General features: G+C 44.7%; 1 protein-coding gene across 1 annotated transcript; it reads left to right on the top strand.

Annotated features, from left to right (window-relative positions):
- The first annotated feature begins 249 nt into the window (after window positions 1-249).
- LOC120990875 (relaxin-3-like) lies at window positions 250-25,086 on the top strand. The gene is made up of 2 exons (XM_040419758.1): window positions 250-523; window positions 24,600-25,086. The coding sequence occupies exons 1-2, from the start codon at window positions 298-300 to the stop codon at window positions 24,935-24,937; spliced, it is 564 nt and encodes a 187-aa protein (XP_040275692.1). The 5' UTR covers window positions 250-297; the 3' UTR covers window positions 24,938-25,086.
- The last annotated feature ends 1,642 nt before the right edge of the window (window positions 25,087-26,728 follow it).

Raw genomic sequence — 26,728 nt, 5'->3', positions numbered from 1 at the left:
CTCATGATTAGTGAGGTGCTAGGAAGAAAAAGTAGGGTGATTTCGTATCAGATACTGAAGGCAGATGTGAATAGAGGATTAGTGTAAGGAATTAAGGGCAGGTTTCTGTGCAGCACGGCAATATAATTGGGCGCTAAAAGTTGAGACGGTGATGGAGCATACAGGCGGGGGCACGGTGACTCACGCTTGTCAGGGGAATATAAGGGGCGCGGGGCCGGTGTGCAGGACAGTGCTGAGGAGAACCGCACACTGACCGCACCGCACGCCGCCACTCGCTCGCTCCTCGCCTGGCCACACATGGCTCTTCTCCTCAGCGGCTCCGTGCTGTTCGCGGCGCTGCTGATGCTGGCGGCTGCCCTGCCCGGGGAGCTGAGGGGCCAGAGAAGCCCGGCCGCGGCTTCAGAGTATGGGGTGAAGCTGTGTGGCCGCGAGTTTATCCGGGCGGTCATTTTCGCCTGTGGAGGCTCCCGGTGGAAGCGGCTGCAGCAGGAGGACGGGACGGGTCCCGGCTACCGGAATACAGGTGAGGGGGCATAGTAAGTTCCATTGACGGGAGATCGCTGGGTAGAAAATGGGGATTTTGCGAACCTGCTTGCTGATGGTTTCCTCCTAGCATCAGGTGATTATTCCACTATTGCACAGAATCCCATAGATCTATCACACATAAGGGGCACTTCAGTGCTATATTCTATAGTCATCCAGTATAGACTGGGGTAGACAGAGGGCACCACAGCCACACCTAGTAAGGGCTCCTGCACACAACCCTGTATCCCATCCGCATGATGCGGACCCATTCACTTCAATCGGTCCGCATCCGTATGTCCGCTCCGTGGCACCTGCAAAAAGAATGTCCTACACTTGTCAGCTTTAAGAACAAGGACAGGACTGTTCTATAGAGGACAGGACGTTCCGCAAAATGCAGAATACACGCGGTCGGTATACGTTGTTTTTTTCCCCGCTATTTGCGGCAGTGGCCGTGTGCATGAGCCCTAAGGCTCCATTCACACGTCCGTGGTGTGTTGCGGATGCGCTACACACCCGCCCGGCACCCCTATAGAAATGCCTATTCTTGTCCGCAAGCTGCGGTCAAGAATAGGACATGTTCTATCTTTTGCGGAGCTGTGGACCTGAAGATCGGGGCCGCGCTCCGCAAATGCGGATGCTGACAGCACACTGTGTGCTGTCCGCATCCATTCCGTCCCCATAGAAAATGAATGGGTCCGCACCCGTTCCGCAAAATTGCGGAACGGATCCAGACCCATTTGCGGACGTGTGGATAAAATGGGTGAAATCTGCAGCCTGAACATATTTCTTCGGGAAACCTGTGGAATTGCTGCAGATTTTACCTTCTGCATTGCAAAGTGTGAACTGCCGCAGGTATCCACCAGCATGAACTGACATGCGGCAGATTTAACCCCTTCCTGCCCCAGGCAATTTTCAGTTTCCGTTTTTTTTTTCCCTGCCTGCCTTCTCAAAGCTGTAACTTTTTTGCCTTTCCAGTCACATAACAGGGCTTGTCAGTTGTACTTTCTAGTGCGCCATTTACTTTTCCATACCAAGTAGTGGGAAGCTGGAAAAAATTATTAGTGGGGTGGAATAGGAAAGAAAAAAAAAATACGCAATTGCGCCACAGTTTTATGGGTTTTGTTTTTACATTGTTTGCTGTGCACTAAAAGTTGTTCTTCAGTGGGTCAGTAAGATCACAGGGATACCAAGTTTCACTGATTAAAAATTAAATAAAAAAACTAACAAAAAATTGCTTAATCTGACACCTATAACTTTATTATATTTCCATCTACAGAGCTGTGTGTTTTCTGCAGGACGAGATGTGGTTTTATTGGAATTATTTTGGGCTATATGTGACTTTGTGATCACTTTTTATTCCTTTTTTTTTTTTTCCACAAGTCTGGATATTTTTGGACTCCAATACCATTGATAACTAATTTCTTAATTTATTTTTATATGTAAAATTGGGAAAGGGGTGGTTATAATTTAATGTGTGTGTGTGTGATATATATATATATATATATATATATATATATATATATATATATATATAATTTATTTTAAAGCAATTTTTTTTACTTTTTTCTTCTACTTGAGCAGATGATCGTTCGATCACTTTTACCATAGACTACAATAGCTTAGTAACGTAGTCTATGGTGACTGTGATAGAAGAGGAAGATTACAATGGCGGGCCTGGCAACTTTCACAAGGTCCTGGGCTGCTATGACAACCCATTGGCACCCTGAAATTTTGCTTCAAGGGGTTGATTGGGGGTCAGAGCAATGTCGATTGACCACAGCATCTGATATCTCAGATCATGGACACTACCTGCGGTGTCAGTGGAGTAACACAGCCATCACCTACCGGCTATGATGCGAGCTCCTGAGCCATATTTAAACTCCGGACTTCTACTGTACATGTACAGCAGATATCTGGAAGGGGTTAAATCGACACGCAAGTAAATTGAATTTTTTGGCACACCGTCCTGGGCACAGGGATGAGATTTCTCATCCATTTCATTACTGTTGAAAATGCTGTGGATTTTCTACATGCAGTTCAACTGCACAGAATTTGCAGCATTTCTTCTGTGTGTGGCTGTACCCTAATCCTCAGTATGATGTAGATAAATACGGTACCTTCCGTAAATTTTCCATCACACTATACACTGCTCATCTCCAGGGGTTAATTTATAAAACGGGCAGTAGTAAAATATAACTTTTAATATTATACCTTAAAAATAGAAGGCCCCCAATCCTGTTCATAGACACCACTACTAGATAGACCAGTACCACCAGCAGTCCCTACCATAATGGTGATTAGCCTAAAAGGAAGGGGGGGGGGGGTAAACATGGAGAGATGTACACTTCTTACCAGATAGTCTACGCAGGTAGGGGCTTGCTTGAATGTCACACCCATTCAGGTTGTTCTCATCCCCCAAAAATGGACAGCTGCTGTATTCCACCAACCAGAACCGCACTGATGTGTCGCCGTCTGGTCCGTGTCCCTACACATATATCTATACATATAGGGACACATATCTATACATATCTATCTACTTGAGCACTTATATGTAGGTTTCATTGCACCCTTCATCATTAGTGGTGGAACCTACCCTGTGTCTGGTGTTGGTTGTTGCTTTTTCCTGCTATATTGTATAGATACATACATTTTTGGGGATGAGAACAACCTGAATAGGTGTGACATTCAAGCAAGCCCCTACCTGCGTAAACTATCTGGTAAGAAGTATACGTCTCTCCATGTTTACCCCCCCCCCCCCCCCCTTTTTAGGCATTAATACACCTTCATGGTAGGGACTGCTTTCCCATAGTGTGCAAGCACGACCACCACTGATGGATTGCAGGTGGTTGTAACCATGGAAACGAGCAAAGGAGGCAATATAGACAATCACAATACATTAGTAAGTGCCTTGTATTAACTTTCTCTATTCGATCAGCAAAAGTCAGACAACCCTTTTAAAGACTATGTACACCTTTAGGGGCATTTTTTTCTGATTGTATTTTACTCATTTTGGTCTAAATGTCATTTATTTAATTGGTCTTTATTAAAAATATTGAGCCGTTCTGTTACAAAGGGTTAGCTGTTTTTCTTACTGTGTGACCAGTACTTTCACTTTCACTTTGTGCTGGTCATCTAATATGCCTTATATCTAAATCACTGAGAGGTCATAAACACTTATTTAAGCCACATTCTTATCAGTAAGATAAAAACTGAGCTATAATGAGTGTTTATAAGGAGATAAGGAGCCGTCAGCTGAGCTGCCTGATGGAACAGAGTGAAAATACATATCCTGCTACTAGAGAATGTCAGCCCTGTACAGAGAAAACGGCTCCATATTTATATTGAAGGCCAATTAAAACATTTTTTTTAGCTAAAATTGACAGCAATGGAATGGTAAAAATTGCTCCCAAAGGTGTACATAGCCTTTAAAGGGCTTCTGTTACCCCACTAAACTGTTTTTTTTTTTTGGTTACTTATAATCCCTATACTGCGATTTATGCATACATACTGTAATTAATCATTTTGGTTCAGCAGATTCTGTTAAAAACGTACTTTTAAAAAATGCAAATTACCTTGCTACCAGCAAGTAGGGCGGCTACTTGCTGGTAGCAGCCGCATCCTCCTATCCTAAAGACGCCCCCTCCGCATGTTGATTGACAGGGCCAGCGGACGGGTTTGTCCTCTGGCTGGTCCTGTCTGCTATCAAGATCTCGCGCCTGCGCCGTAACGGTATTCAGTCGGCGCAGGCGCACTGAGAGGCAGACGCTCCTTCGGCCGCTCCATCCTCAATGCACCTGCGCCGATGACGTCACATCTACACCCGGCGCAGGCGCATTGAGGATGGAGCGGCCGAGCGAGCGTCCACCTCTCAGTGCGCCTGCGCCGACTGAAGACAGGTACAGCGCAGGCGCCAGATTTTGAATGCAAACAGGGCCAGCAGAGAAAGATCCCGTCCGCTGGCCCTGTCAATCAACATGCGGAGGGGGCGTCTTTAGGATAGGAGGATGCGGCTGCTACCAGCAAGTAGCCGCCCTACTTGCTGGTAGCAAGGTAATTTGCATATTTTAAAAGTAAGTTTTTAACAGAATCTGCTGAACCAAAATGATTAATTACAGTATGTATGCATAAATCGCAGTATAGGGATTATAAGTAACAAAAAAAAACAAAAAACTGTTTAGTGGGCTGACAGAAGCCCTTTAAGCTTGATTATAATTCTAACCACCTTACTGGTGACCGTAAATGTTGCTGATGTGTTCACATAAGTATTCTGTCCTATAGACATATGTTACCGCTAATATTTATGATTTATTATACACTAGTGGAAAATGAAAAAGAAAGGGGCGTGGCCAGCCACTTTAACAAATTAGTCTTCATTTACGCAAAGAAGCCAGAAATCTACGGCAGCCATATATTTCCGCTTAGGTGCACAGACTGCTTGATTATGCACCTAATTTATGACAAGAACTGTAACTCGTCATAAATTAGGCGCATCCTCCGGCAGTGCAGGGGATGTCAAGTGGGGTTGTTTTAGGTATCGAATTTTAGATACCCAATCGATACTTTTGCCTGGTATCGACCTCAATACGAGGATTTGCTTATTTCGATACTAGGCTTCGCGATTGCGCAGTCTAGTATCAGAGAACAATGAGCGCTCTGCTCTCAGCGCGTTCCGTGTTCTCCTGAGCAGCACAGGGGAGAAGGAAGCAGTCTCTCCCCCCTGTGCCGCTGCTGCCATCAATGAGGAGAGAGGGGCGGGCGCACTGCGCCACCAATGAAAGTAAATGTTTAATACAAATCTAGGAGGCGGGTGCTGGCGGGGAGCTGCGATTAGTGGCAGTTAACCCCTCAGGTGCCGCACCTGCCTCCTGTATTAAATGTTAATTATATTATCATTAGTGGCGCAGTGCACCCTCACCCCCCCTCCTCCCTAGTATTAAAATCATTGGTGGCGTAGTGCGCCCCCTCCCCTCACCCCCCCCATATTAAAATCATTGGTGGCGCAGTGCACCCCCTAACCTCAACCCCCAGTATTGAAATCATTGCGCCCCCTTCACTCAACACCCCCCCCCCCCCCGTATTAAAATCATTAGTGGCGCAGTGCTCCACCCCAGTATTAAAATCATTGGTGGCAGTGGCCACAGGGTCCCCTCCCCTCCTCCTCATTGGTGGCAGATCCGATCTGAGCCCCAGCAGTGTAATCCTGGGGCTCCGACCGGTTACCATGGCAGCCAGGACGCCACTGAAGCCCTGGCTGCCATAGTCAGCTCCCTGCTGCTGTGTGTACTATGCAGGGAGTGTGTGAGGTCATATTCACCCTAATAGAGCTATATCAGGGTGAATAGGAGAAGGGATGAAAATATTAAGTATAAATCACCCCTTTTCCCAATTTTATATATAAACAATAAATAAATAAACATATCGCCACCTCTGAAAAGTCCAAACTTTTAAAATATTTTAAAAATGAAAATGTCCTATGTGGTGAGCGCTGTAACAGAAAACAAATTAATAAAAACTGCGCGATTCGCCATTTAAAAAAAAAAAATGTTGTCACCTTGTCGCCCCAAAAAATAGGATCGGACTGTTCTATTATGGGTCTGATGTTCCATAAAATGCGGAATGCACGTGGCTTTTTTTGGTGTTTTATATTTTTCGCATGGTATCAAATGGTATCGCAATACTTTTTTATGGTATCGACACCGAATTAAAATTTTGGTATCGAAACAACCCTAATGTCAAGACTGGCAAACAAAGCACCAGTTTTGGTAAATCTCTCTCAATGTGCCCAGTAGGACGTTTTCAAACTTCCAAAGAGCCCAAGCCTGGCTATTAAGTGAGCTCAAGTCCGCCTACTCATAGAGCTCAGTACCTCCTTAATGTGCTCCTAAGGCCTCTTTCACACGAGCGTGTCCGGATGCGTTGCGGCAGTTTTGACTGCGATTGCGTTCCGTTATTCAGTTTTTATCGTGCAGGTGCAATGTGTTTTGCACGCGCGTGATAAAAAACTGAATGTGGTACCCAGACACGAACTTCTTCACAGAAGTTCAGGTTTGGGTTCGGTGTTGTGTAAATTGTATTATTTTCCCTTATAACATGGTTAGGCCTCATGCACACGACCGTTGTGTGCACCCGTGGCCGTTGTGCCGTTTTCCGTTTTTTTTCGCGGACCCATTGACTTTCAATGGGTCCGTGGAAAAATCGGAAAATGCACCGTTTTGCAGCCGCATCCGTGATCCGTGTTTCCTGGCCGTGAAAAAAATATGACCTGTCCTATTTTTTTCACGGCCAACGGTTCACGGACCCATTCAAGTCAATGGGTCCGTGAAAGAACACGGATGCACACAAGATTGGCATCCGTGTCCGTGATCCGTGGCCGTAGTTTAGTTTTTATACAGACGGATCCGAAGATCCGTCTGCATAAAAGCTTTTTCAAAGCTGAGTTTTCACTTCGTGAAAACTCAGAACCGACAGTATATTCTAACACAGAAGCGTTCCCATGGTGATGGGGACGCTTCTAGTTAGAATACACTACAAACTGTGTACAAGACTGCCCCCTGCTGCCTGGCAGCACCCGATCTCTTACAGGGGGCCTTCATCAGCACAATTAACCCCTTCAGGTGCGGCACCTGAAAGGGTTAATTGTACTATCATATCCCCCTGTAAGAGATCAGGGCTGCCAGGCAGCAGGGGGCAGACCCTCCCCCCCCCTCCCCAGTTTGAATATCATTGGTGGCCAGTGCGGCCCCCCCCCCCCCTCCCTCTATTGTAATAATTCGTTGGTGGCACAGTGTGCGCCCCCCCCCTTCCTCCCTCTATTGTAATAAATCGTTGGTGGCACAGTGTGCGCCCCCCATTGCCCCCCCCCTCTATAGCATTAACAACGTTGGTGGCCAGTGTGCAGCCTCCCATCTCCCCCCCCCCTCCCCCCCATCATCATTGGTGGCAGCGGAGTTCCGATCGGAGTCCCAGTTTATTCGCTGGGGCTCCGATCGGTAACCATGGCAACCAGGACGCTACTACAGTCCTCGTTGCCATGGTTACTTAGCAATAGTACAATAGTAGAAGATTAATACTTACCTGCTGCTGCGATGTTCGTGTCCGGCCGGGAGCTCCACCTACTGGTAAGTGACAGTGACAGGTCTGTGCGGCGCATTGCTAAATGAACCGTCACTTACCAGTAGGAGGAGCTCCCGGCCGGACACGAACATCACAGCTCCCAGGTAAGTATGAATCTTGTACTATTGCTAGTAACCCGCTGCCACCAATGATCGGGGGGGGGGGGGGGGGGGGGGGGGCGCAAGATGGGTGGCCGCACACTGGCCACCAATGTTGAAAATGCTATAGAGGGAGGGGGGCCAATGATTGCCACCAACGATTTATTACAATAGAGGGAGGAAGGGGGGGGGGCGCACACTGTGCCACCAACGAATTATTACAATAGAGGGAGGAAGGGGGGGGGAGGCGGGGGGGGGGGGGCACACTGTGCCACCAACGAATTATTACAATAGAGGGGGGAAGGGGGGGGGGCGCACACTGTGCCACCAACGATTTATTACAATGGAGGAAGGGGGGGGGGGCCGCACTGGCCACCAATGATATTCAAACTGGGGAGGGGGGGGGGGGGGGTCTGCCCCCTGCTGCCTGGCAGCCCTGATCTCTTACAGGGGGATATGATAGTACAATTAACCCCTTCAGGTGCGGCACCTGAGGGGTTAATTGTGCTGATCACGGCCCCCTGTAAGAGATCGGATGCTGCTAGGCAGCAGGGGGCAGTCATGTACACAGTTTGTAGTATATTCTAACTAGAAGCGTCCCCATCACCATGGGAACGCCTCTGTGTTAGAATATACTGTCGGAAATGAGGTTTCACGATCTAACTCATATCCGACAGTATATTCTAACATAGAGGCGTTCCCATGGTGATGGGGACGCTTCAAGTTAAAATATACCATCGGATTGGAGAAAACTCCGATCTGATGGTATAAAAGGGACTCCGGACTTTACATTGAAAGTCAATGGGGACGGATCCGTTTGAAATGGCACCATATTGTGTCAACGTCAAACGGATCCGTCCCCATTGACTTGCATTGTAATTCAGGACGGATCCGTTTGGCTCCGCACGGCCAGGCGGACACCAAAATGACTTTTTTTTCATGTCCGTGGATCCGCCAAAAATCAAGGAAGACCCACGGACGAAAAAACGGTCACGGATCACGGACCTACGGACCCTGTTTTTGCGGACCGTGAAAAAAAACGTTCGTGTGCATGAGGCCTAATAAGGGAAAATAATAGTATTCTGAATACAGAATCTATAGTACAATAGGGCAGGAGGGGTTAAAAAAAAAAATAATAATAATAATTTAACTCGCCTTAATCTACTTGTTCGCACAGCCGGCATCTCTTCTGTCTTCTTTGAGGAATAGGACCTTTGATGACGTCACTGCGCTCATCACATGGTCCGTCACATGATCCATCACCATGGTGATGGATCATGTGCCGGACCATGTGATGAGCGCAGTGACGTCATCAAAGGTCCTATTCCTCAAAGAAGAAGACAGAAGAGATGTCGGCTGCGCGAACAAGTGGATTAAGGCGAGTTAAATTATTATAATTTTTTTTAACCCCTCCAGCCCTATTGTACTATATATTCTGTATTCAGAATGCTATTATTTTCCCTTATAACCATGTTACAAGGGAAAATAATAATGATCAGGTCCCCATCCCGATCGTCTCCTAGCAACCGTGCGTGAAAATCGCACCGCATCCGCACTTTCTTGCGATTTTCACGCAGCCCCATTCACTTCTATGGGGCCTGCGTTGCGTGAAAAACGCAGAATATAGAACATGCTGTGATTTTTCACGCAACGCACAAGTGATGCGTGAAAATCACAGCTCGTGTGCACAGCCCCATAGAAATGAATGGGTCCGGATTCACTTCACGCATTGCACCCGTGCGGAAAACTCGCTCGTGTGAAAGGGGCCTAAGGGCGTCTTCGTACACGGCAGAAAATTCTGCGACTGAAAATCAGTTCCAATTCACCTCAATGGAGCTTGCAGAAATCCATTTGCTTGCTGCCCCATTCAAATGAATGGAACTAATTTTCAGTTGCATAATTTTCTCTGAAATCTGTCGCATGTGAAGGTGCCCTAACTCCCTGCAACATCACTGAAGCCCTCCCCCTCTGCCTCGTCCTTGGGACCACAGTACATAGTAAGGGCTTCAGCCTCAATGTATGTACTGCACATGTGCAGGGCCGCTGGCCTTGTCATTGTAGGAGCGCCACAGTTTTGCAGTGATGTAGTACTGGGCTCTCTGTATAGGCGGGCTTGGGGTCTTCGGAAGTTTGAAAACTGCCCGCTGGGCACTTTGTGCCTAATTTGAATGTAGAACTAACAATTTTCTGGCGATAACAAATGCACAAAAGAATACTAAAGGTATGTTTTAAACCTTGTTTGAGTACTAAGCAGCATTACTTACATAGGCCAGATATTGGTGACAGATTCCCTTTAACCCTTCCCTTATACAGCGATTTTCCATTTTTGCTTTTTTGTTGTTCACTCTCTGCCTTCCCAGAGCCATAACTTTTTTATTTTTCCATTCACATAACCTTATGTGGGCTTGTTTTTTGTAGGACAAGTTGTACATTCTAATGCCACCATTTAACATTGTATAGGATATAGTGGGAAATATGGGGGGAGGGGGGAATCCAAATGGAGTGGAATTTGAAAAAAATACAATTCCGCCACAATTTTTAAACTTTATTTTTATGACGTTCACTTTGCTGTAAAACTGACTTATGCTCTTCGTTGTCCAGCTCAGATATCACATGTGTATGGTTTTAATACTGAACAAAAAAACTTTTGAAAATGTTTTTTCTTTTTCTTTTCATAGCCATATTCTGACCCTTATAACTTTTTTTTATAGTCTAACTTTTTTAGATGTCTACGGAGATCTGTAGTTTGATAGTACCATTTAGGGGTGTTTATGACTTTTTGATCACTTTTTATTCAACTTTTTCAGCAGATAAAGTGATGAAAAAATTGCGAAAATGTTACTTTTTTTTATATTTTAATATAATAGGACAGGCGTTTTTGCACGTGGCGATGCCCATGATGTTATATTTTTTTAGGGTGTTTCAGGTGTTCTTTTTTTCATTTTCCAGAAGTGTAGTTTTAAGTTGTCATAAAAAAAATGTTGGTTGTCCAGACATAAAAAATCAGGTAGGCAACCCTGATGGAGGACATGGGTGTCCAGGCTTTTTGATACCAGTATAACTGTGGCCTGAAGCTGGATTCACAAAGGGCTGCCATCACGAATATTATGGCTTCATGCAAGCAAGTTTAATGGGGCCTTCTGCATGCCTAATGGCCCACCCCACAAGTGCCCAAACCATCACTGCTCATGCCTACCTGCAGCATGCCACCTGTCATACAGGTGAAACTCGAAAAATTAGAATATCCTGCAAAAGTTCATTTATTTCAGTAATGCAAATTAAAATTAGAATTTTGTGAAAAGGTTCAATATTCTAGGCTCAAAGTGTCACACTCTAGTCAGCTAATTAATCCATATTCCCTGAGCAAAGGGTACCTCAAAATTACATGATTTTCCTATTATATGACGTAAAGTCATGATTTTATTAAAGACACGGAGGCGAGTATTGCTATCTCTTTCTTTACTCAAACTTATAGCAGCAAAGAAAAAAGCATCAATCAAACTGATAACCATGGCAACCAACTCCTCCCCACTGTGCCAGTATAATAGTCTCTGACTCTGCTAATTCCTCCTCTTTCTTTGGTGACGACCGAAGTCCAGAACTCTGAAGATTAGAACCAAACTCTCCAAACACGGAAACTGACATCCAACGGTAAGCAGCTCGATTCTTCAACGGAAGACGGAGGCTGGAAAGTCAAATACAATCTGCACCCAGAAGACAGCATATTCATCCTATGAAAGAAACAAAATAAAGGTAGAAAAAACGTCCCAATATCTCATCGTCATGAATGCATAGTAATGAACATACAGCATATTCAAATGATAAAATCAAAGTACCATGGCAAATAAACAATGCATAACAGAGACAAACTCTCAGGGGGGGGGGTACAAAATGGGAGGGGCAATACTCGCCTCCGTGTCTTTAATAAAATCATGACTTTACGTCATATAATAGGAAAATCATGTAATTTTATTACACGACACGGAGGCTCCTATTGCGAGTTTAAAGCTGACCTACAATGGAGGAAAACACGTGAACAGTAGGCCTGAAATAAAACTCACGGAATGTAGATACACGAGACCAATCTGCCATCTTCATAATATCTTCTAGACGCGCTCCAGCCATCGCCATAGAGGTCGCAGAGGCTCCTCTAGTGGAATGAGCAGTGAAAATCGCAGTATCCACACCTGCCAAAGTCATAACCCATTTCACCCAACGGGCCAATGTGACAGTGGAGACCGGACGGAAAGGACGTCTATATGATAGAAAAAGTTCCGGAGAAGAATTGGAGCGATGAGAGGCCACACGAGCCTCATATTCCTGAAGACACAACACCGGGCAAAGAGCCGGCGAATCTGGGAAACTGGGGTACGACACCGACCGAATATTGGTTTTGGTGCGACGTGAGATGTTGAACGTGACTCCCTCAGGAGTAAACGAACGAGCGTCATGATCCAAGGCGCGAACGTCGGACACCCTTTTGCACGATATCAAGCAGAATAAGGAAACCAGCTTGGCTGCAAGATGTCGAAGGGAAAGGTCCGCATTAGATGGCCAAGAGGAGAACAAGGCCAGCACCAAAGAGACATCCCAAGTTGAAGAGAAACGAGGCCTTGGAGGACGGGGATAGGCGGGAACCCTTGAGAAGCCTGCAAACAAGAGGGTGTTGACCGGCAGGACAGCCGCTAAACCCCTGATGAAACGCGGAAATGGCAGAACGGTACAAATTGATGGTGCGGTAAGCCTTACCGTCCTCAAAAAGTGAAGCGAGAAACTGAAGAACTTCGGTCACAGGACATGATATGGGATCCAGGTGCCTAGCCAGGCACCAATCAGCCCAGGACCTCCAGGCCGACCGATAAGCTCGTCTGGTTCCCGGCGCCCAAGCTTCGTCCAGAAGACGTCGAGCCGTTTCCGAAATTCCAGCGATGTCCCAGGGTTCCCTGAAATTCTGCAAGCCAGGAGATGAAGGGAGCCGTCGAGGATGAGAGGGTGATGTAGACCCGCTGGATCTAACAAGAGGCCCGGAAAAACCGGAAGAAGTAGTGGGCACTGAACTAGGCATTCCAGAAGTTGAGGAAACCAAGACTGCGTGGGCCAAAACGGGACTATGAGAACAAGATCCGCTCCCTGGCGGCGGATCTGAGATAATACTCGAGACACCATCACAAACGGGGGAAAAGCGTACGCGAGGTGGTCGGACCAATCCTGAAGGAACGCATCGACTGCTTCCGCGTCCGGATCCGGACGCCAGCTGTAAAAACGTGGAAGTTGGGCGTTCAAACGAGACGCAAAGAGGTCTAAAGAGAACGGACCCCAAAGGGAAGATATGGAGGAGAACACCGTGCGATCTAATTTCCAATCTCCCGAGTCTGAAAGGAAACGTGAGCTCCAGTCTGCGTGAGTATTGTGGAGTCCCGGCAAGTATTCCGCCGAAACGGTGATTTCCCTGTCCAGGCAGAAAGTCCAGAAATCCCGAGCCAAACTGGTCAAAATCGCTGAATGTGTGCCTCCCATGGCATTGACATACCGAACTGCGGAAATGTTGTCCATCCGTAGTCTGATGCAAATTTTGGACAAGCCGCTCGCAAAACTGCGAACTGCAAAGGAACCCGCCAGAAGTTCCAAGGCGTTGATGTGGAGCCTGGATTCCACCGGAGACCAGGGACCTCCTGTCATCACACCGTCGCAGTAAGCACCCCAGCCGAGAAGGCTGGCATCTGAGTCTATCGTAAAATCCGGGCGTGGACCAACTATGGCCTTCCCATTCCAGGTCTCCAAGTTGTGGATCCACCACCTCATTTCTTCTCTGGTGTCCTCGTCCAGGGTGACTAAATCCGCGTAAGATGCTCCCGCATGGAGGTGAGCAATCTTGAGACGCTGCATGCCGCGGTAGTGTAAGGGGGCCGGAAACACAGCCTGAATGGACGAGGAGAGGAGACCTATGACTCGGGCAAGATGACGTAAGGGAACCTGTTGGAGAGACAAAGTATGAAGAAGTTCCTTGCGAATGGAACGAACTTTGGCAGACGGAAGGCTGAGAGACATTGTGGAAGAATCGATGGTAAATCCCAAAAATTCTATGGACTGGGACGGGGTAAGTGACGACTTCTCCAAATTCAGGAGGAATCCTAGCCGGGATAACAGGTCCATGGACCACTGTAGATGGGTCAGAAGAACAGAAGGATCCTGAGCCAATATAAGGATATCGTCCAGATAAATAATCAGGCGAATTCCTTGACTGCGGAGGCAGGAAATTACCGGGCGAAGGAGCTTGGTGAAACACCAAGGGGCGGACGAGAGACCGAAGGGAAGACAGGTGAATCTCCAAATCTCCGAATCCCAGAGAAAACGAAGGAGATCCCTGGATGTTTCGGCCACCGGAACCGTTAGGTAGGCGTCCTTCAAGTCTAACTTGACCATCCAATCCCCTTGGAGGAGCAAATCCTTGAGAAGATGGATACCCTCCATTTTGAAGTGCCGATATTTTACAAAATCGTTTAGTGCCCTGAGATTGATCACGGGTCTCATCTGGCCTCCTTTTTTGGCCACTAGAAACACACTGCTGATAACGCCTTCCGAGGAAGGAGGGGCCCGTTCTATGGCGCCCTTCTGACACAGGGCTGACAGTTCCTGATGTAAAAGCAGTTGTGATGAGGTTGGGAGAACAGTAGGATACGGGTGTGGAATCTGGATGCGGGGGCAAACTAACTCTATGTGAAACCCCCGGACAGTCGAAAGGACCCAAGGGTCTGTTGTGATGGTTTTCCACACATGGGAAAAAAGACGGAGCCTGCCCCCTACACAAGGAGTCAAAGAAGACGGTGACATTAGACTTACCGAAAGGACGTCTGGAAGATGAACCTCTGGCTCCACGTGAACGCCAAGACGAACCTCGGGAGGGGAAGAAAGCAGGCGGTTGACGGAACTCCTGGTTGGAGGGACGATAAGAGAAGGAGCCTCTGCCGGACCCGCGGGTCTGGTATGATGAACGGCCGGACAGGCGGCCCCTGGAGCTGCCGGCCCTGTTAGAGACCCGACCATGGAATACTCTCTTCATGGAAGTTTGAGCCTTATCGAGGGCCGTGAAGGCTCCCACAAATCGGGAGAGATCCTTAATGAAGGAATCCCCAAAGAGCAATCCTTGAGCCTCTTTGCCTGTCTCCGTCAGGGCTAAATTGGATAATTTAGGTTCTATTTTAAATAGGATTGCTTTACGACGCTCAATCGAGAGCGAAGCATTAACATTGCCCGTGAGGCACACGGCGCGTTGTACCCATCCCCGGAGTTCTTCCGGGTCTACCAGAGTGTTCTGGGTTCTGGCTGACTCAGCCAATTCAAAGATTTTTGTTAATGGGCCTAAAAGGTCCAACAATTTGTCCTGACAGGACTTTAGGGCTGATTCAAGACCCTTCCTGGGGTTCCAGCCCGATTTAGCCAAAAATTGACACATTTTTGGGTCAACTACGGGCGTTTCGCAGACTTTGTTAGGTACAATAGGTCTGGGACATTCAGCCTTTAGTTTATTACGCGCCTCTTTAGAAAGAGGTTGGCGTATACGGGCCTCCAAATATTTGGCAATATGTGAGGACGGAAGCCATTCCGCCGACCTCGGATGGTGGAGAGCATCCGGGTCAAACAGTGGTTCCCCAGCGGGATCCAAAATTGCTGAGGCGTCAAAAGGAACCTCATTGGGCGCTACTGACTCTGATGACGGACCTGGCAGGTCCGAATCCAAGGGATCTTCCTCCTCTATTTCCACTAAGTCTAAAGACTGGTACTGAGCCTCCTCATCAGAATCGGGATCAGAAACCGATTCTGTATCATGCTGCGCTCTGGCGCATTTCCATTGCCTCGCCTTTTCTGCCTGGCGGGCGTAGGCTCTTTTGCGCGAACGATGCGCGCCATCAAGGGTGGCTACATTTCCACCAGTCATATTGTTTCTGGAGGCAAGTAACGGTATTGCAGGTGGTGAGGGTCCCACCGGTGCAGAGGAGGAAGGGCCGGCCATAAGGGCCTCAGCAATAGAAGTCGAAATGGCCGAGGACATGGAGCCCATGGCTGCCTGTATAGCAGCAGTCACAGAGCGCTGCAATGCTAAGGACTGTGTGTCCGGAGAAACAGTGTTTAAATCCTGTATGAGAGGCATAGAATCCATGCCCTCAGGGACAGGGCTAGGTACATGTAAAGGCACCCTGGACATGATGTGCCTGTAAAATGCCAGAGAGTGCTATAAACTGATTTTAAAATAGCAGTAAATGTCAGGGTGGCAGACCTAAGAGGCAATATAACTCTGGGTAGAACGCAATCCCCCTGGAGGCAGAGAATATGGGGATAAATGGGACAAATCTGTAATAAAACGAGGTGACCTGAACGGGGCTGCAATGCAGTAATCTGGACGTAGCCGGCAGAGACAAACGCGGAAGTCTCGCGCGCTCCCGCGATAACACAGCGGGGAGCGCGAAAACCAGCTGTAGAGGGGAAGAAGACGGCGGCCGAGATCTCGCAAGATCTCGGCCGCAAGATGAAGCGCAGTGAGGAAACGGCCAGCCAGGAAAAGTGCCGCGGACCGAATCGAATGACCGGACAGAGAACTGAGGGAAGGTACCGGGTAAAATAAACTATTAGGGGTATAAGTAATAGAAGGAGGGAAAACCGGAATGGAAGATATGGATAAAGGAGGGCAATGCTCAAATAAAACACTGACTAAAACAGACCAGAGGACAAATCTTAGAAAAACTAAGAGAAAATACCCCAATAAACAGTGATTAATACCCTAAATATATACTAAGGCATAAAATCATACGACTACCCACAGACATAAGGTTGAAGTACTTATCTGTGAGGGAGCAGCAAAGAAAGAGGAGGAATTAGCAGAGTCAGAGACTATTATACTGGCACAGTGGGGAGGAGTTGGTTGCCATGGTTATCAGTTTGATTGATGCTTTTTTCTTTGCTGCTATAAGTTTGAGTAAAGAAAGAGATAGCAATAGGAGCCTCCGTGTCGTGTAATAAAATTGTGACTTTGGGGTTTCATAAGCTGTAAGCCATAATCATCCAAATTATACCAAATAAAGGCTTGAAATATCTCGCTTTGCATGTAATTAGTCTATCTCACATGTTAGTTTCACCTTTTAAGTTGCATAACTGAAATAAATGAACTTTGCCCGATATTCAATTTTTTTGAGTTTCACCTGTACACTAGAATACAACACCATGAAATTCTTACATTCAGTGACATCTTCTCTAATGTAGATTCTTTTCCTCTTCTCCATTTGGACCAGACCACTTAATGACATCTTTCAGCCATGTCTATTCTCTGCAGTTTGTTACACGGTTTATATTCCTTACTTTCTCAACACAAACTCCCCCTCTTGGTGCCCCAACTGTGTCATCCTCGTGGGAGTATCAGGCCCTGATGGCGGCCCTGGGTTGACACATAGAGGGAAAATTTTAAAGTCAGTTTTTCAGGAGTCTGCGTTGCTGTAATTTACAACAAATTTGTCAAATATCACATGATGTTTGATAAATGTGGTGCATATTTTAGTTGTGGGGATTAGAGAAAACACTGATCCCAGTCATTTCACCTCTTTTATAAGCTGCTTTCTGTAGTGTCCACAGCTTCTGGGTAAAGGACTCTATCAGACCAACGGTGCCCCACAATGCGACTGGTTACATGGCCCCCAGGTCTGCTTGTAGTTACTGTGTAGACATGATTATGGTAATATAAGATGATAGTATAATGCTTTGGAAAGCATAATATACCAAGTGGTCACCGCTTCAAGTTGACCAGTGGGACAAAAATATAGAAACCAATTAACCGCAGAAAAAGACCACATGGTCCATCTAGTCTGCCCTTATATTATTGCTTATTTCTAGTGTTGAGCGAACTTGTGTTTTTAAGTTCGGCGTACAATGTTCGGGTTATCTAAGAATCCCGTTATGGATTCTGCTACCACAGACCATAATGAAATCCTATGAAGGCATGTACCACAGAAGCCTATTAGAGGCATTCCGTATTACATTCCGTTATAATAGAATTCTATGGCCAGCATATGTTTCTAATATGTTTGGCTTCTTCCTGTTAAATTTATACATTTTTGGGGTGCATACAACTTTTTGATCCCTGCTATTAATTTTTTGGGGGGAGAATAAGGAGACAAAAAATACCAAATAATTTTTTTTTTCTGTTATGGTCTACATTGTGGAGGAAAACTATTTTTATATTTTATTTGTTGAGACATTTTCAATCACGGCAGTACCTGTTATGTGTATTTTTATTGTTTACATATTTTATGGGTTTTTAAAAATCTTTTTTAAGCCTTTTTTTTTTTTTCTTTTACTTTTTAACAATAACTTTTACCCTTTCCCCATAGAGTGCTAGAACGATCCGTTGTCCCATTCACCCTAATAGAGATCTATTAGAGTGAATGGCATTCTGACACGCTCCCTGCTGAGCTGTGCCTTGTAAACAGCTTAGCCAGAAGCTTACCGTGACAGGCCTGGGAAGTTTCAGCAGCTTCCAGGCTGTCATGGTAACTGATCACCACCCTGTGATTTCACTGTGTCGGCTACGATCGGAAGGCCCTGCCGTGATCGTGACATTTGAGGGGTTAAATGAGGGTATTCAGCGTGATCGCAGTTCCCCGTCATTGTGGCCGGGTGCCTGTTGTATTATACAGCTGGCACCTGCCGCGTATGGAGCGGGCTCACCGCAGCAGCCTGCTCCATACAAGCCCTCAGCTACTGTGACGTACGAGTATGTCACGGTGGTTGAAGCGATTAAAGAAAAAGAATGATTGTGATCATCGTTAGCATTATTTAGCTCATTGAGGCATAGGTTCATTATTATTGATGTCAGAGCAATAATGGCTGTTACATTAGTACAGTAAAAAAATGGGCGAAGCTAAACATTGTGGTGATCTTCCACTAAATCACTGCCTGACCAAATTTTCTATTTTTCTGTCTGTTGGTTAAAGAAAGACGTGGCAGATTTACTAATTAAAATGCACCAGAATTCTGGCTCGCATGCTTTCTGCCACATTTATGATGTCCAATAGAGGCGTGTGCCTTAACCCTTTCGCTACCAGCGTCGTTCATGTACGGCGCTAGAGAGATAGGCAAACATGGCCGACAGGTACTAATTGTTGCCTTTAAATGCTGTGATCAAGTGAGATCATGGCATCTAAAGTGTCAAAAACTCGGAAGCTCGCGCTTCTGGGAATCCTACCGACATCCCCTGCGGCCAATAAGGATGTTGGTAACTGGTTTGAATGCCCTGGGTCTCGCTGAAGAGACCTAGAGTATTCAAACTTCAATTCTTATTTTGGCCACCAGATGGCAGGCCAACATAAGAAATGGGCAATCGACCGTAATAAAGTCATTTTAAAAATACATGATTGTTCAAAATTAAAAATGTAAAAATAATTTTTTAGGCTCGTATATGAGCTTCAGAATTACACAAAAAAAAAAATATATAAAAATCACCCCCTTTCTGTATAATAAATAAAAATATCGCCGCGACCGAAAACGCCCGAACTATTAAAAAATAAAAATAATTTTTCAAATACAGCGAATGGTGTAATGGAAAAAAGGGTCAAAATGGCCAATTTTCATTGCTTCTCTTAACCGAAATTTTTTTATAAAATTTGATCAAAAAAGTCAGACACTCCAAAATAGTATCAATAAAAACTAAAGATTGTCCCACAAACAATGAGCCCCCACACAGCTTAGTAGATATAACAAGTTATGGGGGTCAGAATATGGTGATGTAAATTTTTTAAAAAATTTTTTTGATACTATTTAGACAACCTATACATATGGGGTATCGTTGTAATCGTACTGACCCAGAGTATGAAGGTCAGTTTTGCCGCAAACCAAATGCCGTGGGAACAAAACCAGTAAAACGGTGGAGGAATGGTGTTTTTTTCCAATTCCACCCCACTTACAATTTTTTTTTTTTTACCACTTCCCACTACATTGTATGCCATAATTAATGGTGGCATTAGAAAGTACAACTTGTCCTGCAAAAAATAAGCCCTCATACAGCTATGTGAACGGAAATATAAAAATAAAGTTATGGCTCAAGGAAGATAGGGAAGAAAAATGAAAACACAAAAATGAAAAAACCTCCGGTAGTGAAGGGGTTATTACAGTTTGTGCCAAAATTACACAAAGTATTAGGCAAAAGTGTCTAAAGATGCACAACATTTATCATCCAGCATCACCTTAATATTAGGCAGTGTTAGTAAATCTACTCCACTGTGTGTTTGATCACTTTGTATCACTTCTGTAGGCATGTGGGTCACTACTGCCCAATGACAGGGACAGACAGTCCCATCTTCCATTACATATGGATTGTTCTTAATTATCTGAAACCTGTAACTTTTTTAATGGAATAGATGGAAAAAGTAGGATGTGTGATTTTGTAACTAAAATGTGGCAAAATTTATCTGGAAGCCAAATTGGGTAGGTTAGTTTGTGCCCATCAACGATCCCCGTCGTTATATCTCCTAAAAGCTATAAAATATGTTAAACAACAATTAAATATGATACTCTCTAATATGGAAAAAGCTCTCCGTTGGACAGACTCCTTTTATTATAGATATGCCAACAAGCCAGACAAATTATTAGCTAGCCAACTCAAAGCTAAGCAACGGATTAATCACTTATTCCAAATACGTACACGATCAGGTCAAACCACTTCTAATCCTGATACCATCTATAAAACATTTCAAGATTATTATAAGCAACTCTATACTGCCCCTGACAGAAATTCTGATTCACAGGAGAATGCTTTGCTATCGTCAATACGTCTACCAGTACTGACTTCAGAATCTCAGTTGGAATTAAGTAAGCCAGTGTCAGTGGAGGAAGTGGAATATACCATTAAGTCCCTAAAATGAGGCAAAGCCCCTGGCCCAGACGGTTACTCCGCTCTCTACTATAAAAAATTTGTTCCCTTACTTATCCCCCATATTACAAGTTATTGTAATCAATTGATGCAAGGATCTATGCCCCCAGAGGAATTTCTTAAAGCCATAATTACAGTGATGCCCAAGCCTAATAAAGACCCTTTACTTCCATCTAACTATAGGCCAATATCACTACTAAATATAGACAACAAAGTTTTCACCTCTATTTTAGCAAATCGGCTCAACAGACTACTTCCAGATCTTATACATAAAGATCAGGTAGGATTTATACCAAACCAGAAGCCTGTCTCAAGCTCCCTACCACATTGGCCTCTCCTATTCCAATTGGTAGAGGCACGCGGCAAGCATGCCCTCTTTCTCCAGCATTGTTCGCATTGGCCATTGAGCCACTAGCAATTCATATCAGATCCCACAATGACATCAAAGGAATATCAGTTGGGGGACGACGACAGAGTTTAAATTAAGTCTCTTTGCAGACGATTTACTATTGTCAATTACCAATCCTATCATCTCCTTCCCTTCTAAAATTACTAGATTCCTTTACCAAAGCCTCGGGTCTCTCAATTAATCACACCAAGTCTGAGTTGCTCTTATGTAATACTCCTACCACAACCAGATCAATATTGTTACAAAAATTCCCTTTCCAATATAGGCCTCATCACATTTCTTAACTAGGGGTACTATTACCAACTAAGCTTGATATGGTTTATAAAACTTACATACCACTGTACCGAAAGATACCCCAAGATTTGACCTCCTGGAAATCCTTGCAGACCTCATGGGTGGGGAGGATAAATATTATCAGAATGGTAGTTCTCCCGAGACTTCTTTATTTGTTTAGGTCGCTCCCGATACCAGCCCCCATTAGTGATCTGAAGTCCATTCAAGTGGGTGTGCTTAGGTTTATTTGGGCAGACAAACGTCAACGCATTTCTAAACTGACCATGTGCAGACACAAGTCACAAGGTGGACTATCAGTCCCAGATATTGTGAAATACTACAAGGCAGTTAGATTAGCCCAAATGTTCCTAACCCACCTGGACCCACAGACACACCCTCTATGGATTGCTATAGAGCACTCCAATCTTAACCCCTACACATGAAAAGCCTTGATTTGGAATAGTAATTCTATTCCACCTACCATATGCACTAATTCCCTCCTGTCATACTATTCGCTGATACTTTGGAGGTCGGTTAGATTTAAATTTGCATTACAATCCAAACCTTCTCCTTTTATTGTATCTTTTAGGAACCCCTGCATTTCCCCCGGGCCTCCAGCACTCCAATTTTGCTTAATGGCTAACTAAGGCCTCTTTCACACAGGCGTTGCGGAAAAATATGCGGGTGCGTTGCGGGAACACCCGCAATTTTTCCGCGCGAGTGCAAAACATTGTAATGTGTTTTGCATGCGCGTGAGAAAAATCGCGCATGTTTGGTACCCAAACCCGAACTTCTTCACAGAAGTTCGGGCTTGGGATCGGTGTTCTGTAAATAGTATTATTTTCCCTTATAACATGGTTATAAGGGAAAATAATAGCATTCTGAATACAGAATGCATAGTAAACTAGCGCTGGAGGGGTTAAAAAAAAAAAAAAAATCATTTAACTCACCTTAATCCACTTGCTCGCGTAGCCCGGCATCTCCTTGTGTCTGCTTTGTTGAAGGACCTGTGATGACGTCACTCCGGTCATCACATGGTACGTCACATGATCTTTTACCATGGTGATTCACCATGGTAAAAGATCATGTGACGTACCATGTGATGACCGGAGTGACGTCATCACAGGTCCTTCAACAAAGCAGACACAAGGAGATGCCGGGCTACGCGAGCAAGTGGATTAAGGTGAGTTAAATGATTTTTTATTTTTTTTTAACCCCTCCAGTGCTATTGTACTAAGCATTCTGTATTCAGAATGCTATTATTTTCCCTTATAACCATGTTATAAGGGAAAATAATACAGATCGGGTCTCCATCCCGATCGTCTCCTAGCAACCGTGCGTGAAAATCGCACCGCATCCGCACTTGCTTGCGATTTTCACGCAACCCCATTCATTTCTATGGGGCCTGCGTTACGTGAAAAACGCACAAAGAGGAGCATGCTGCGATTTTCACGCAACGCACAAGTGATGCGTAAAAATCACCGCTCATGTGAACAGCCCCATAGAAATGAATGGGTCCGGATTCAGTGCGGGTGCAATGCGTTCACCTCCCGCATTGCACCCGCGCGGAAAACTCGCCCGTGTGAAAGGGGCCTTACCGTCTCTGTACATTACATAGGTTCCTAATTAGAGGTAAATTGCTTTCCCCCACAGATTTCAAAGATAAATACTCACCTCCTGATAGGAAACACTTTAATATGAATCAGGTGTTTTCTTTTTTACGAACCTTACAAACATCTGACCGAACCATAGAATTTACACCGTTTGAACATACTATCACTTATTCATTATATAGACAGGGATTGTTGTAAAGGATATATGGGACACTCAGCGCTGCTCCTGAAGGAGATAAGTTACCCTATATGAGGGCATGAGAAGAGGACATGCAACAAGAATACTCATCCTCCAGATGGTATCAACGTTCCGGGATCCTTATGAAGGGTTCATGGCAAGTTACATTAGCGGAGACTTCTATTAAGGTTCTCCACAGAACGTATATGGTCCCTACCCGACTCCACCATATATATCCAGAAGTCTCTCCTAGGTGCTTTAGGGGTTGTGATGAAGATGGTTCAATGCTTCATACTTGGTGGTCATGCCCAATTGCTAAACGCTTTTGGATTCAAATAACAAACTTGCCATCATCAGTGCTAGATTGTAACTGCCCAATGACATTGCCATTATGCCTTTTGGGTGATAAGCCCCACTGGTTGACCTATGCCAGATTTTAATTATCCCAATTCATATTGTTAGGCTACTTTCACACTAGCGTTAGTGTGATCGGGCAGGCAGTTCCGTCGTCGGAGCTGCCTGCCGGATCCGCCGATCAGTGTGACAACTGACAGCATTTGTAGACTGATCCGGGTGCGGATCCGTCTACAAATGCATTGCAAGAACGGATCAGTCTCTCCGCTTGTCATGTGGATGGACTGATCCGTCTTGCAGTCTTCTTCATCAGAGTTTTCGGATCCGTCCTTCAGTGGTTTTGCAATGCCAGATCCTGCACTAATGCAAGTCAATGGGAATTAAAGCCGGATCCGGCAACTGATCAGGCATTTTGGACGGACATAATACTGCAGCATGCTGCGGTATTATGTCCGTCCAAAACGCCTGACAGTGACTGAACGGAAGGCATACTGATGCAAACTGAACAGATTTCTATCCATTCAGAATGCATTGGGATATGCCTGATCAGTTCTTTTCCGGCATAGAGCCCTTTTGACGGAACTCTATGCCGGAAAAGAATAACGCTAGTGTAAAAGTACCCTTAGCTGCTAGAATCCACATTGCTTTCAAATGGCGTTCTAACTCGCTCAGCTTTCAAGCAGTGCTGGATAGGATCAACAGAATTTTATTATGTGAAAAGATGTCGGCTATTGGCACTGACACATTTTACCTTTTGAAAGGGTGTGGGAACCTTGGCTGTCTTCCTCCCATTCCTTAGATTTGCGCTACAGCATTACTTTGTAGGTCCTGATTTTAACACTGATTCATTACAGCTCTGATGGAATACCATATTCATACTTCTTGTTTGGAACTAGATCGCTTTTATTTTGGTGTATGGGATACTTTGATCAATGAAGTGTATATCTCCAAGAGAAGATATTTGTTCTATGTAAAATGATTTATCATATGCAACTTATTGTAATTACTTGCTTATACTGAAATACCAATAAATGAACTTTGAAACATAAAATGTGGCAAAATTACTAAAACTTTTGTTGCGCTTTTTTTTATTTTTATAATTGTTTATTTTTTGTTTCTAAAGACACATTACAGGACTCTAGAAACCAAGAGTTACAGCAGTTAAAGATGCAGTCTCTTCTGGGATCTCGGCTGGAACAGCTTCAGAAGTCACATATACCGTTAAGACAGCAGCCACTGAAGGATTCTTACCATTCCTATGATGATTACATTTACTCACCAGTAGAGGAGTTCAGTGAATATGTTCAGGATACCAATGAATCAGAAAACAGTGCTGCTGCAGGCGCCAGTAGCTTTCCTTGGATCAAATCCTCCAGAAGGAGGAGGGAACTTTCAATCGGAGTTGCAGGCATTTGTTGCAAATGGGGCTGCACAAAATCCGAGATCAGCACCCTGTGCTAAACTTCCAGATATAATACTGTACCTCTAGATTCTGTATATCGTGTACACAGACTTAGCAGTAAGGTGATCTACCTTAGTATTTCACATACATTGACCATACAGGATATTTTGGTTGATCGCTATTTGTACTTTAATCAAAGGCCTTTTTGTGGCTCGTATATGTAAATGTGACTAACAGTTTTGTCAATAAATCATTTTTTGTTTTTGCTGTGGAACATTTCTTGATCATTTTAGTAATTCAGGTGAATGCAAGGCTTCTATGTGACCTGTCAGCACTCCTGACATGTATATTTTATGAAATATTTGTAATAATACTGGATCATCTCTTTTTTTTTTTTTTTAGAACTCTGATGTGTTGCGGAACGGGCAGCCCATTATAGAAATGCGAATGTGGCCAAGAATGGGACATGCTCCATCTTTTTTGGGGGCCGAGGAAGGGAACAGCGGATGCGGACAGCACATGGTATGCTGTCTGCATCTTTTACGGCCTCATTAAAATGAATGTGTCCGCAGCTGTTTTGCTAAATTGTGGAACGGATGTGGACTCATTCATATTGTCACATGAATGAGCCCTTAATCTGCTATTCCTACGAAAATGTGCGAATGAATTGGCAACAGAATGTTACCAGTTTGAGGTATATTACACAATGATACTGTACAACCCACCAATGTCAGCCTGTGTAGGTACCTACCTAAGTTAACACCCTGTTGCCAATGTATTCAAACATTTTAGAAGTATTAACAAAGGAAAATCACAAGGTACAGTTATAAGGGAAGATGCCCCAGAATTATTTCATTGGGAATACAAGTGGTTACTAAATGTCAGGAGAGGTGACAGATCCTCATTACAACAAATATTTTTTGTATGTACATTATGCAATATACCGTATTAATTTTAATATTCATTGAAAAAAATATTTAAACTATCATTTTATCCTACAAATAACGGACACCTTACCATGTGGCTATTTATATCTGAATAAAATGATTTGCAACGTTTGACATCTGCTGGGATGGTATTATAATAATTTGTTATCGATCTTGCAGTGTAAATAGGGTGTAGCCCGCTGCGTTAAAGCCATGCTATTGTAACTGCACAGTGTGGGTTTATAGTCTCTATACTGCTGATCACTGGGTCCAGTAGAAGCAGTTGTGTGTACAGGAATCATGAGACAGATCACATGATTGTTGGGAGATCCGTATCCGTCGTACAGATAACCATGGAACTGAGAATCCTTTTCTAAAGAGAAAACCCCAAATTGTAGAGTGCTGTTTAGACACCACAATCTGCTGCCGGCAAAGTTAGGCTACTTTCACACTGGCGTTTTGGCTTTCCGTTTGTGAGATACGTTCAGGGCTCACACAAGCGGTCCAAAACGGATCAGTTTGGCACTAATGCATTCTGAATGAAAAAGTATCCACTTGGAATGCATGTTTGCCTCCGTTCCATCTTCATTCCGCTTTGGTGGCGGACACCAAAACGCTGCTTGCAGTGTTTTGGTGTCCGTCTGACGAAACTGAGCCAAACGGATCCGTTCTGACACACAATGTAAGTCAATGGGGACGGATCAGTTTTCTATGACATTTTAGACATGTTAATGAACAAGTAAGAAAAAAAAGAATAATCCATTGTGCCAAGCCCATTGAGAAGGTATGTCCAAAAACTCTTTCCCTGCTAAAGCCTCATTCACACGTCCGTGTCCGTGCTCAAATCCGTGAGTGGTCAGTGATGCATCTGTGAAGCTGTCCGTGAAGAATCCGTGTGCCATCCGTGTTTCACTGACACTGAAC

This window comes from Bufo bufo, chromosome 2, assembly GCF_905171765.1.
Source record: "Bufo bufo chromosome 2, aBufBuf1.1, whole genome shotgun sequence".
Taxonomy (NCBI): domain Eukaryota; kingdom Metazoa; phylum Chordata; class Amphibia; order Anura; family Bufonidae; genus Bufo; species Bufo bufo.
The sequence above is the reverse complement of the archived record's forward strand: the minus strand, read 5'-3'. Positions and strand labels throughout refer to the sequence as shown.